Source organism: Carettochelys insculpta, chromosome 10 (assembly GCF_033958435.1).
Source record: "Carettochelys insculpta isolate YL-2023 chromosome 10, ASM3395843v1, whole genome shotgun sequence".
Classification (NCBI taxonomy): Eukaryota; Metazoa; Chordata; order Testudines; family Carettochelyidae; genus Carettochelys; species Carettochelys insculpta.
The window spans coordinates 13,870,460-13,884,082 of record NC_134146.1 but is presented as its reverse complement, the minus strand read 5'-3'; the positions used below and the strand labels follow the sequence as shown (position 1 = coordinate 13,884,082).

Here is a 13,623-nt window from a genome sequence, read left to right as displayed (position 1 = left end):
TAGTATCCCTAGATGGTGTCCAAACTGAAATGATATGTCAGAAAGAAATTGAGCCTAGGCCACGTACACTACGTAAAGAATGACAATTGGTTTAGTGACTGACAGAGGGGACAAGAAGTTGGGCCTTCTGAGCTCAAATTTTGGCTTTGCCACTAATCGTGTGTGACCTTTAGAGATCCTTGCCTGAAGTCTTTCGCTCAGTTGATGGAGGGCTTAGTGTTACTATCTTACTATAATAAAATGAGGCTAAGATAAAGCTTCACTGTATTTCTTCACTCTGATGAAAGATGCAAGAGAAATACAAACTATTAACCATGCATACAAATACCTTATTGCTGCCTTAAGGTAACATCAGACAGATGCATGGATTGAAATAGATACATAGGAGCTTTGTGCCTGTGTGAAGGACATTTGTGATTCCAGAACTGTGCCTGCTGTATTAATTGGCGTAAAGTGTCTCTTACTGCTGGTATTTACCTGGCATAACTCTTTTTTTCCAATAGTAACAGAGAGGTGGTCGTGTTAGCGTGGATTGTAACAAAACAAACCAGCAATCACGTAGCACTTTAAAGACTAACAAAACAATCGCTTAATAAATTATTTTGTTAGTCTTTAAAATGCTATATGACTGCTGGTTTATTTTTTTCAACAGTATGACATTAGTTGCCAGTCATGTATGACCTTCATGTGAAGGACCTTCTGGTAAAGTGAACGTAACCCTCAGTGTGCAACTGAAGTGCAGTTACATTTCCCTTGATATTTTTACTGAGGAGGAGTACCTTGGTGGCTGTATACCAAAGGGTGCATGAATACCTCCCTTGTGCAACCTTTTATCATAAACTTATCCCTGGATACTCTCCCATGACCTTGTCTGGGATCAAAGTCCAGGAGTGGGGACAGACCACATGGAATATGAGCTCCGGGGAAAAACCACAGCATGGCCTTGATGCATTAATCCCTGCAGCGGGGCTTCATGGCCTGTTTAGCTCTTTATAAACAAGATTAGACTTGGCCTGATTGTTGACCAAATTATTAATTCCTGTATTACTTTTTTTAAAATGATGCTCCCAGTCTTCTGTGATTTATACATTATATTTTCATGTGGAGCACAACCTTTTCCTCATGTTTTGGTGATATTTCTAGACTAAAGCAGGCAAATGAGGAAGCTGACATATTTATTTGTTGAGAGGAGATATTTGAAGAGTTTGCTTTTGGATTGTAGGCTAGCTTCAGTAAAAAATACAATAGATTTTTCCCCAGAGATTTTCTTTAAAAAAGAAAAAAAACAAACAAATCCCACAAAACATAATGTCTCTAGTTTCTTTGAAGCTTATAGATGTTTATAGAAAGCAGACTGGATACTTCGCAACAAGCCCCACCTGCCCTTGGCTTTCCCATGTCCATCTGGAGTAACGACCTGGAATTGGGAAAAAGAATACAAATTCAGAGTTAGGGGTATTATAAAGTACATGCAATTTGCAGGGAATTGACATCTTGGGTGTTAAATGATGAAGTAATAAAGTGTTTCTACACGTGGTCTACATTTTCAGTGGAGCGCAGATCAGATTGTCATTTGGCTTCCACAACAGAGGGTAGATTTTCAGAAAAGCCCAGCTGCCATGCATGGCCAGTTTTTAAAAAGAACTCCTTGTGTGAACAATCTAGTCACTTACTTTGCTGCCTAAATGGCAGCCGATCTCTTTTGAAAATCTGACCCTTATGGCATGCTTTTATGTGTAGATGCAATCTGTCGACAGATGGTTTGCTGGGTAACTCCTTCCAACAGTCACTTCTGCGACAGATGCTGCTCATGCAGATGTAGCCAGTGTGAGTTAGGCAACCAAATGCCTTCAAGTGTCCAGTCTCAAGAAACATCATCAGAACTCAATCTAATTAGCTTCCAATTTGGCTGTCTCAATAGACAGGTATAAAATGGGCCTCGCAATGGAACCTAATCCATAGAATCAGCCTTTCCAGAAGCGGGCAGAGTCACAGTTGCACTCTGCCTTAAACTAGCCCGCTGCACTGCCATTGTTCTGTTCATCATTAGCCTAGGAAATTTCCTAAGGACTAACATAACCTGAGCAAGCCACATTTCTAATTACAGACTGGACTGGACCATTAAGGCACAGCTGTGACTGGGAGGCAATACGTCATGATCCCTCCTTACCAGGGTTCCAAATGTGCAGTGGTACTATGTAGCCCACGCTATCCTTTTGGGTGCCTGTGCACCCAATCTGTGCCAGACGCTTGAGGTGGGAGAGCAATGCCTCACCTCTGGGACAATGTGCTTCCCAGAGGGGATGTCTGAAGGGAGGCGATCTCATGTTCCTTCAGGTTAGAGCCTGTGATTATCTGTGACCATTGTGTGGTTATGGAGCCTGGCTCAGCCTGGACTTGATATAATGAGTGTTTGGTTAATTTTTTTTGCATTTTGGATGTGTGAGAAAATACTGTATTGTTTTGTATAAATAAAGCATCTTACATTTTCATTATGAACATTCATTAAATGAAACCTTCTAGCACAGCTGGTAAAGTAAAATATTCTGATCTTATGCAAAAGGAATGACAGTAAGTTATTTTTCAAAAGATCTATAAATGTCTGTCAAACATGCTTTCCCATTTTCATTTGCCATGGAACTCTTTGCTTATGTAAATTACAGCAGATGCTAAGCAAGACGGTTTTTCTGCAGTATTAATGCATTTCAGCTTCCTGTAGAAAGAGCTTCTTTCAAAAGAAAAATCAATATAGTACTCTGGTGTGCCAGATAAAAAACAAAATATGGTGCTGCACATGTTAACTATGGGGAGTAGAGCTGTCCTGGTCACCACTGGATAGTGTTATCATTAGCACTTCCACTGTGAATTGTCTGAGTGCCATTTCAAAGCTAGACTCTAAGTCCAGGTGACAAAAGTCTAGGAACCTTGGAGAGATAAAACTTAATCTGAAGTGAAACCTGGATGGGAGAAATGAGATTGGTCTGCACAGAATAACAGAATGAAATCTACCTTTTCACAGAGAACTTTAGTGCGAGGAGCATTTATTGAAGTCCAACATAAACCTTTCATTGGGATTCAAATGGCGTGCATAGCCTTTCACTGTCTGTGCATTGGGATGATTTGCTTTTGCATATAATGGGTTCCAAGTGGAAAAATAAATAGACCAAAGCTATAGTTTTGGTTACATTTTAAAACACGGAAGTGACCATGCGTGATGCTGGGTACTCAGCACTTGTGATAATTTGGTGCTTATTTTTGAATCTTGCTCTTTTTAATTTTTTCTTTAATGCCATCATAAGAGAGGGTGAAGAAGGCCGTTCTGAAACTTCCTCTCCCTTGCCATGTCTGTCTAATCCTCTTTCACTTTAAACATTTTGGAGACAAGGTATACTCTCTCAGCATGTGTCCGCACAGCACGTAGGACACTGGGGACCCTAGTCACTGCATGGATTAACATATATTATAGACATGAATGAGGTTATAGCCATGGTCTGGGTCTACACTACAGAGATTTGTCAACAGAAGTTACTGTCAGGACATATTTCCCAACAGCACTTTTATTGACAGAATGCATTCACACATAATAGAGGCTCCCCCTATCGACGGAGAGTGGCCAGACTGCCCAGCCCTCTGTTGACAGAACAGCCAGCTGGAAGCTCTATAAACAGGGCTGCCCAGTGAATTGGAAGCCCTCTCTGTCAACAGAGGTACTTCCTGACGTGTCTGCACTATTTTCTTGTCGACAGAGGCATTATGCCTCATACGAGAGTGACTTAACTCTCCCGAGAAAACAGATGTCTTCTGTTGACAGTTTCTCAACAGAACGCATTTGTAGTGTGGATGCTCCATGAGCATTGTCGACAAGACTTCAGTTTTGTCGGCAAAACTCTGTAATGTAGGTACAGCCATGGTGTCCATGTACTGTTGGGAAAGACAGAAATATTCTAACCATTTGGGGAAAAAATCTGGAGAAACCAAGTATCTCTGAGGATTGTGGGCTAGTATTCTGAGTCACTTCCCTGATACCGCACCAGAGGGTATGTATTCTTCTTCAAGAGTAGAGACAATGAGGAATTGGAATTCAACATAAGAGGATTGAAAGGAAAAATAGCTACAGAAAGAGGGAGACAGGTTCTACCATACCTTACAAATTTCACTCCATTGACCGGCACCATGTATATTGATGGCTCGAACTTTAAAGAGATATTCTGTGTTTGGATCCAGATTATATATTTCAAGGTTCTGATGCATTATCCCATGCAGTTTTCCAGCTAACTTTGTCTGGACAACATTATCTGGACTAACAGAAACAACTTCATAGAACTCTACGTCAAAGAAGTCCACATCCTCAGTGGGACATGTCCAGTAAATCTATGGAGAAAAAAAGATCTACATTGTCCAGTTACATGTTCTTTGTATTATTTTCTTTTATTTTCATGTAATTTTTAAACAGGCCATCATGGCTTCTCACTTTTTCCTGCATTTAAAACAACATCTAACAAAGTCTATAATATAAGTGAAAGGCAATGACATCTGGACGTGTATACTGAAAAATGTCAAGCAACTTCTAGGATGTTGAAAGAACCCTCACCTCCCACACTGAAATTAATGTCTGGTGAAAGCATTTAATACTTTTTATGACGTATTTAGCACCCCATCGAACTGGGCTCCTACTAGGTGCTGAGAGCCCATTAATATTTCAGACATAAAAATAAAAAAAATCACTCAAATGGAACCTATTTTGAGATGCAATGAGGGAAAAAAACTTGATTTTGCATGAGTCACGAGACACAATGCCTTATTATGCCAATATTAAATGTTAACATACAACGTCTACTTCCTTTGACTGGAAGTTTCATATAGTAAATAATCATAATGGACCCATTTACTAGAATGTGAACAGTTTAGGAGGCAGAGTCCTATTTATTACATTGGAATGAACTTTATCAATATCCGTCATTTACCAAATAAATGTTTAAACTATATTAAAGGGAAAACTAACTTGGCTAAAATAGGGCTTAATCTAGATATATGTTAATATTTATAGATCTTACTTTGGCTGCTCTTGGATACGCAAGAGTCTGGTAGATGATGACTAGGCCTGGAACCATAGGTGATCCATTGTCAAATCGTTCTGGACGCCGAGTGATACTGAAGCTTTGACGGCTTCTTTCTTTTCTTGGAACTTCAGTAGAGGCATCCCAAAATGCAAACATTTCATTAAGTTGTCTATGATGAGGGGGAGGTGTGGAACTTGGTCTTCCATACATTTCTTTCCTCATTACAGTTGATTCATACTGTGAATTTAAAGTTGATAAAGATGGACTTCGGTGCACAGTTGGATGCTTTTCTGCATGGGTACTAGAAATTTTCCTTGGAACCATTACTTCTGAATTACAGGGGTAAGGAAATTTGTTTGATTTATCATCTGATTGCTTCATTCTAACAGGTGTTTGGAAAAGGTCATGCAAGTTGGCTGAAAGCTCTTCAAAGTTGAGTTTAAGGTTCTGAATAGGATCTTCTCTGAGTCGTGCACTGGGCTGATAAATACTAGCAACTGCATCTTCTATTTCATTTACCAAGAAGTTTGCAGATTGCAGAAAAGCAATCTGGTTTTCCTCCTTCAAAGCCTCCTTAGAATACTCAATGAGACTGTCCATTTGAGAAATTTTTCTGGATGTGTGAGCCACATACTCTTGAATTCCCTTCTCTTTTTTAAGTTCAATGTTTTCAAGCAATTCCGTCATCTTCTTCTCTTCCTCACGGAGAATATTCCGTAATTTGAGGAATCCATTTCTGATCTCCTTCCTTTTAGTTTCCTTGTAGGTCTTAAAATTATTCTTTAGCAAAAGGATTTCCATTAGGTCACTATCAACCCCATATCGGACTGTAAAACAAAATCATATCAATAATTTCAACATCACATTGAAATGTTGCTTAGTAGTTAGGACTCAAGATGATCTACTATGGCATAGAGGTACTTCAGGATTGTAAAACATAAGACAAGGTATCGTAATTCTGATAGTCTATTCTCAGCTGTGCCACTACTTGCAAAGCGTCCTTGTGAAACAAGTTAATTAGGTAACTTTTTCACATTTGTGTAAATAAAGTTAGGAACCTTAATAGAGGAAACCTAATTCTGAGGTTGGCACTTCTGAAAATTAGGCAGCCACTTGTGTAGGTGCCAAAGTAGGGATTTAGATGCACATGTTTACATATCCAAATTCAAAAATTTTGCCCTCATCTTCTTAGTGCCTCAATTTGGTCTTCTGTAAAATAGTTCTGATAATACTTTTCTATTTCACAAAGGAGATTTTGAAGCTTAATTTATGAGTGATCATAAATCCCAGTTGCTCTTTGTGAGAGGTATTATGTTTATGCAAAGTACTAGTTACTACAAAACCATGCTAGCAAACAGCAGCAATTCTATGAGTTTCTTGTCTTGCTTTTTATTCTGCCCTTGACTTTTCAAATGTTGTTAGTTAGCCACAAAACTGAATTTAGCTAATGGTGCTGGGGTAATATCCTGGTTAAAAAGTTTATGCATGTAATTCTCCTATAAGCAGGAAGAAAAAGGGAGACGTAGGATTCTGGGAGAGGGTCGGATGAGGGAAACTGTAAATGGGAAGGAGAGGTGTCCAATATCTGGGCTTGAAATGGGGAGCTTTGGGCAGGCAAGGGAAGTGAGAGATGCAGGGAATCTGATGAGGTGTGCTGAGGATTATGAGCCAGATAGAGGGTGATGCAAGGAATTATGGGGCCTTCTTTTAAACTGAAAGGATCAGTTTCAAGACCATATTATAAGCGCTTTGCAGTACAGCCCCCCCCCAATGTGAGGGAATATCTGATTTAGCTGGGTCTGGTCCACCCCAACACAGAAAGCACATTGGGGTAGAAATCAGGGCTATAGTTCCGTTGAACTCTATTAAGTCCTGAAAGGTTTCATAGCTCCCAGGTTTGATTTGCTGATGATTGCCGCAGTGAAGCTTTGTGTTGATAGATTTTTAAAACAGTGCAAATTAGCAGGGAAGCTAAAACAGGAACCTTTTTTAAACTTGGCAATAGCGCTAAAGAGTGAAGCAGCTTCCTTTGAACATGCCAGTGCGAAGGTTAGCGTCTCATGATCGTTGTGCTGTGAATCCTTGCAGAAATCGCAGATTAGCTCATGGTCATCTAGACAGTATTTAGAGAGGTTTGAACTGGGGTGAAATAAACAACAGCTCTCTCCTTGATCTTCTTGGTAGGCTTTGGTAAATATGTGGTCCTGAGTGGTGGTCTCATTGTGATATAATCTTAGACACTCATTACAGAAATTCAGTCGGCATGTGAGACATCTCTTGGATGCCTTCTTTGTCTTCTGTTTGCAAACTTGACAATAGATTGATACTTGGGTTCTGTCAAACCGCCACCTCAGAAAGCCATGTTGGCGCATGTATCTCCTAGCTAGTTTGGCTCTCAGGTAGTTTATCCTGAGCTGAGTTTTATTACCATTGGGAAGGCAGTGTGCTTTGACGCACACAGGGCATACAATGATGAAGAAGTTCTCAGTCACTTCAGCTTGGGCTCTGCTTTTGTTTATACACTTCTCACAAATGCAGTGGTTACATGGCAGCATAAATGGGTAGAGATACAGTTGTTGACACAATGGACAAATGAGCTGGTCACGAAAAGCATGTCCGGATGCATATTTTTCCAGAGTAATGATTGATGTGTCACTTTTACTTCCAAACCTGGGTAACCCAACTTCAGAACTGAAAACAAGAACAAAACATTGGGATTCTCTCTAAGAAGCAGATTCTAATGTATGCAGTCCTGCTGTACGATATCATCAATATTTATTCCCCCAAGATTTGCATTTCAGGAAACAGGTTATGACTGTGCTTTCGTTTGTCAGCAATTGAACACAAGTAAGTGTTTCTGTTCACAGTAATAGTTACACATGTACTAGATAACAAGCAGTCCTGTAGCATTTTAAAGACTGACACGTTTATTTATTGGGCAGTGAGCTTTCGTAGTTGGTACAATGCATGAGAAGCTGCCAGTTTTATTTTGCAAGATGTTCATTTCCCATACTCAATATCACCAGTGGTGCAGCTTTTACACAAAAACCTTGTACACCATTTTGTTCAATATCCTTATTTATATGTTTTGCCTGTTGAAATTATTATAATGAATTATGATTCACATGAACAGGAACCTAACAAATACCTCAACCACCGTATCTAACTAGCCTCTGACTTACAAGGGCGATCAAACTCAGCATTATAAAAGAGTCCTATTGCCAGCTTAAGGATCTCTGTGGGCCAAAGTTTAAAAAGTGACTGGTGATTTGGTGTGTTTCAATTTTTGCAATGCCCAGCCTGGGAGGCCTTAAAGGCATGGAATTCAGAAAGTGCTATGCAAATCAAGCTATTTCTAATGTGTGTCCAGCTAGGCAGCCTGAGTCATCCTCAGCACTTTTGAAAATCTCGGCCAAGCGTCTCTCCTGGGTTATTTCAATGAAGATGACATAAGCTCACGTGTTAATGTAGTCATCAGAGATACAATATAAAATTACTGCCTCACTGTTCAGTTTTTGCTGTAGATCTGGTTGTGCCCACCCTTTGCTTCCATAATACTTTCCTCACTATTACTTTCCTTTCCTCCACTCTTGTTGCTGTGGTTTTTGATCCCATATTTCAATCCCCCACACAGTCCAAAACTGCTGCTCCTCCCTGCTCACTATTGCTCCGGTTGCCCATCCTCTCCTGCACCTACTGGTTAATGTGCAATATCACAGATGGAATAGATTCTTCACAGCACTGACCTAGTTCCACCCACTTGTCCCCTCACATTAAGAGCCAGAGTTATATGTTTTAAAGGCAGGAATCACTTATGGGTCGGATAGCTCTGGAAATCAATCAGGTTTCTTCCTACTCACAGTCTAAATCTTTATCATCACCACTACTTTGGTTATGGCTGCAGTTTCTTAGAGCCCCAGGCACATCATTTCTTTTCATTGTCTGTCTTCTCTACAGTTTAATCTGTGCTTCAAAGTGAAATTTTTCATCCCCTTCCTCTGCCCCAGACCATTACCATCCCATCTCTCCACCCTTTTCACAGCATTTTTATGCAGTCGACGCTTCATTTTCCTCATTTCCAGGGGTTCTCTAAACTTTTTGGCCTGTGGCAGCTTGCAGAACTGCTGCTTCCCCCTGTGAGCTGGCTCCAGCTGACAAGGCTCAAGACGCCCATCTCCCATAGCAGGAAGCCTAGTGCTCCAATCTTTCAGGGAGCCGGGCGCATGGAGCTGGAGAGTCAGTGCAGGCTACCAGCTGCAGGTGGGACAGCAGGGAGGTGATCCCTGAGCCTGTGGCCCACCTGCATGGAGTTCAGACCACTAACGATCCCCGGACCACGCTTTGAGAACCACTGCTCTGCTCCCACAATCTGACCACCGTTTTCTAGGAGTATCTTTCTCGGACATCTCATTTCACATTCCTTTTTACGAAGCATATGTCCCTTCCCATTGCACGCTCTTCTTTCTTTCCTTTTCTCAGGCTTTCACTCAATTAGCTGAGAGAGAATTTGTCAGTTTGTCAAAACCAAAACTGTTCACAAAACAGGAGCATTTATAAGGAATTTGCTGCCTGGAATAAACGTCAAGAAAAAGGGGTAGAAATCCTCACACCTTTTCATTTTAATATTTTCTAAATGAAAAATTCCAGTTTCTAGGTTCAAAAAAGAGTTGTTTTGAAATGTACGGCTTACAAAGAAACAGCAAAATGGCGCAGTTTGAAATTATGGACACAAAATATTTCAGTTGGCTAAACCAAAATAAAATTTCAGGGTGTGGGTTCTGTTTTGGGATTCACAAACAGTTTATTCTTTTCAAATTTTCCTCCAGATACAGGCAGAAAAAAATGTGACCTCCTCCCCCCATCCCTATGGCCTCAGACCTGCTTTCAGCGGCTCGCTGTGAGAACAAGCGACATTTTTTGATTTGCAGCCTATCCGTTGGATTGTAACGTGAAGTAAAAAAAGAATCATTCTCTGGATGCACTTACCGACGTCTCCTTGTGGCTCTGGGAAGATGGGATGTGTAGATGGTGTTCCTGCAGCATCTGCTTTCGTAGTACTGACAGCTGGTGTTCTCATCAGTGGTACAGCAGCAGCACTTGCAGTCTGGGTCGTTTGAACAGGAGCAACAGCAGCAGCGGCAGTTGGGGTTCTCTGAACATGAGCAGTGACAACACTGGCACGCTCTGCCTTCTGCATAAGGGCAGGGGAAGCAGCTGCAGTTCCGCTCCTCGGTAAAGACGAAACGCCAACATGAACAGCACTCTCGATCAGCCCTTTCTAGCGGCGGGCAGCAACGGCAGCCTGGGCAACACGGCCAATTGAGGCATAACATATTGGTCATTACTCCACAAGACACTTGGCTGGAGGTCCACCGAGCCTTTGAGCCACTCCACACTGTACACAGTAGTACTTCAAAAACACAGGAGGCCAGTTTGAGGAAGCTGGCTTTGTGCTGAGATGAACAGCTCTCATTCCAGTGCGGAATAATGATGCCACAAGGAGCTATTTAACCAAGGACAATCAGATTTGCATAGGTAAGTGATGTGTTGATTACATCATGTGTGTGTCACAGAGATCTAAGATCTAGAATGGCTGCTCCCAACACATTGTGTATGAGTTGGCAAAAGTCACCCTTTCTCTCAGCAACCAGTGGTGCCACTGAATTTCCATCCCCTACCACCCTCCAAAATAAGTCCTGTTTAGCTTCTTTCTCTTCCAGTTTCTTCCCATCACTTTAGATTGGTGACGTAATGTCTTCAGAAAAAGCAGAATAAAATGCCATTCGCTTTTCCAGAGGGAACAATTTCAGCATCTGCCTTTTCCATTTGCATGATACCCGGTAATTTCAGTGCCTCATATTGCCAATTACTATTCCTTTGCCATCTATCTAGCAATAATCCCACAAACTATTTGATACCAACAGGCAAGAACAGAGAGGTCTGGGGAGGGAGGTGGGGCTGGTTCAGCCCTCACACAGTGCGGGTCCAGCTGTAAAGGAAGACAAGGAGGGGAGATGGTGAGTCATCCATGCAACACAGCCCTAAGGCCCTGCCCCCACCATGCACAGCAACCAACATACCCTGGTCCATGGCAGAGGGATGTTCTGGGAGCACAGTCAAGCATGGCCTGAACAGTGGGCCCCGCCACATGGGGAATCTCTGGTGCCTGGGGGACTGGGCTCACCACTGTTCCCTGCCACACCTTCCACTTGAGGGGCTAATGGCCAAGGGAGGGGTGTCCAGCCAGAGACGGGACCTGCATGCATGGCGGGTGAACTGGGCACAGCCTGGCCCTGCGCTGCCCACCCGACACATATGTGCAGCTCATGGCTCTGTCCATGGGTGTGGGTGCAGCCTGTTGCCTGTGGGCATGCCCACAAAGCCAGGAGCCATGCTCCTCATTGTGTCTAGGGTCTGGCCACTGCCCGTGTGGCTAGCCCACTTCCAGCTGTGACAGATGCTGACAGGCCCTCTTGTCTCCAGAGGGTGGGTCTCATCCAGCCTTCTGTGAGGCTGACAGCAGGCTGGTGCACTGTGCCTGGGTGCTGTCTGCTGGGACCAGGTGGAAAACACTGCCTTGGATGTGGTTCCATGGGATGGAACCACAGCTCAAGGTCCTGCCCAAGCCATCTGGGTGATACTCACAGCATGCTCCATCTGTGCCTGCCTTCCACAACCTGGGGCGTGCAATATGCAGGATGCTTACCGGAGGGACCCTCGCCCAGCTCCAAGGACACCCTGGAGGTGGTCTGCCTGTCAGGGTCCAGCTCCAGGGTGATGATGAGAATGCTGCCACTGGCCTCAGACCCTGTGTACACCTCCAGTGGGCCCTAGGGTGCTGCTCTTCCTCAGGCTCTAGCTGCACAGGGGGCCTCTTGTACTATATCAGTGGGGTAGGACAGTGGGAACATATTGTCTGGTCCCAGGAGCTGGTGAGGCTCCTGGAAATAGGGGCAGGTTGTGGGTCCTGTTCCAGATCTCTGGCTGTCATTGTGGGCCCCAGTGTAGCCCTGCTGGAGCTTTTTCACCTTGCTCTGCACCTGCTCGATGGTGCAGGCGGGGTAGCCCCATGCCACCAAGGCGGTAGCTAGCTGGGAATAGGCAGGGGGCATTGTGACACTTCACCTTGGGGTTGAGGAGGATCTCTCCCTTGCTCCACAGGTCCAGGAAGGCCTGGACCTCAGCCCCAGTCGAGAATGGAGGCCCAGCGGGTGTGTCTGGGTGCCTGACTGACTGCCATATCTGACAGCTCTAGAGCAAGGAGTGTATGTGAGGGCATGCGGGTGGGAGGGCTGCAGCTTGTAGCCCAGCTGCTTCCATGCTTTCAGCTTCCTGCCACAGGGATTCCCTGGCTCTCTGCAACTTTAAGAATGGCTGGAGGCAGGGACCATAGAGCTCTGAGTGCTGTGGACTGGGCATCCCCTGGGGCACCTGTGCAGTGTCCAGGAGGCCTTTTCTGTCAACAGAAGGTCCCCCCAGAATGTCCAGACTGGCTTTGTGTCAACAGATCTATGTTGACAGAGGTGTTCTTCCCCCTGGGGAGTGGGATAATGCTGTCAACAAAAGTCCCACATTCTGTCAGCTGTCAACAGAATGCATTGGGACTGTGGACGGTCCATGGGTTTTGTCAAGAAAAGGCCAGTTTTGTCAACAAAGCTTTCTAGTGTAGAAGTAGCCAAAGAGCCAGCTTCCTACAGGACATAACTGATTTCCTCCAGAAACCTGGAACAGCCTCTCTCAGAACATTGTCTTTGCCACCAACCAATGACCTGCTCCTTAGACACCAACATCTCTCAGAGTGACAGAATCACTGCCTATCTCAAATAGTTACAAGAAAATGGGCAAGACTCACATATCCACCCCAAACACATCACTAAACTCATCACTTTCATCCTCACCCATAACAATTTTACATTCAACAACAAGCAATTTATCCGGCTACTGAAACAGTCATGGAGAGTAGGATGGCTCCACAGTCAGTCAATCTCTTCCTGGATTACCTTCCAGAAGAATTTAGGGACAAATGTTGTGCAAAGTGGTAACATGCATTTTTTATCCTCTAAATGGACATCCTGAACTTCCTCACAGATTTCCACCATGACCTCAACAACCATCCCCCCACCTTCCGGGAAACTCTCTCTAAAATGCTCCCATGCCCACTGCCACCAACCTTCACAGGTCCAGTCACCACCACTAAAAGGCCAAGAAATCAAGCTACAGAGCAGCGCTCCAATCCCACAGAAAATGCTCCGAAGAGGAACTCTGGGATAAAATAAAACCATCTCCTTTAAACAAGGACACTGCCAGCCAAGTAGCTCATATCATGGAGCAGGCCACCCAAATACTAAGAACCTGCTTTAATAGAGAAATAAAACTCTCTTTGAGTATAGACCCCTAAATGGCATCTGCCAGCTACCAGGGAAGCCCAAATGGGATCTCATTAAATGTCTTAGATGGGGATCACAGCTTGAAAGTCTTTTTTCTTTAAACCCCCATCTCTGGCTTTCAAATACCGCCAAACTCATCATCAGAAGCAAGCGTGCTACAGAACCAGGTGCGTCAA

At 43.5% G+C, this 13,623-nt stretch overlaps 1 protein-coding gene across 1 annotated transcript; it reads right to left on the bottom strand.

Annotated features, from left to right (window-relative positions):
• Positions 1-1,330: 1,330 nt before the first annotated feature.
• Positions 1,331-10,402, bottom strand: TRIM42 (tripartite motif containing 42). The gene is made up of 5 exons (XM_075004483.1): positions 10,047-10,402; positions 7,045-7,751; positions 5,055-5,887; positions 4,144-4,371; positions 1,331-1,417 (listed from the first exon to the last, which is right to left on the bottom strand). The coding sequence occupies exons 1-5, from the start codon at positions 10,400-10,402 to the stop codon at positions 1,331-1,333; spliced, it is 2,211 nt and encodes a 736-aa protein (XP_074860584.1).
• Between the last annotated feature and the right edge of the window lie 3,221 nt (positions 10,403-13,623).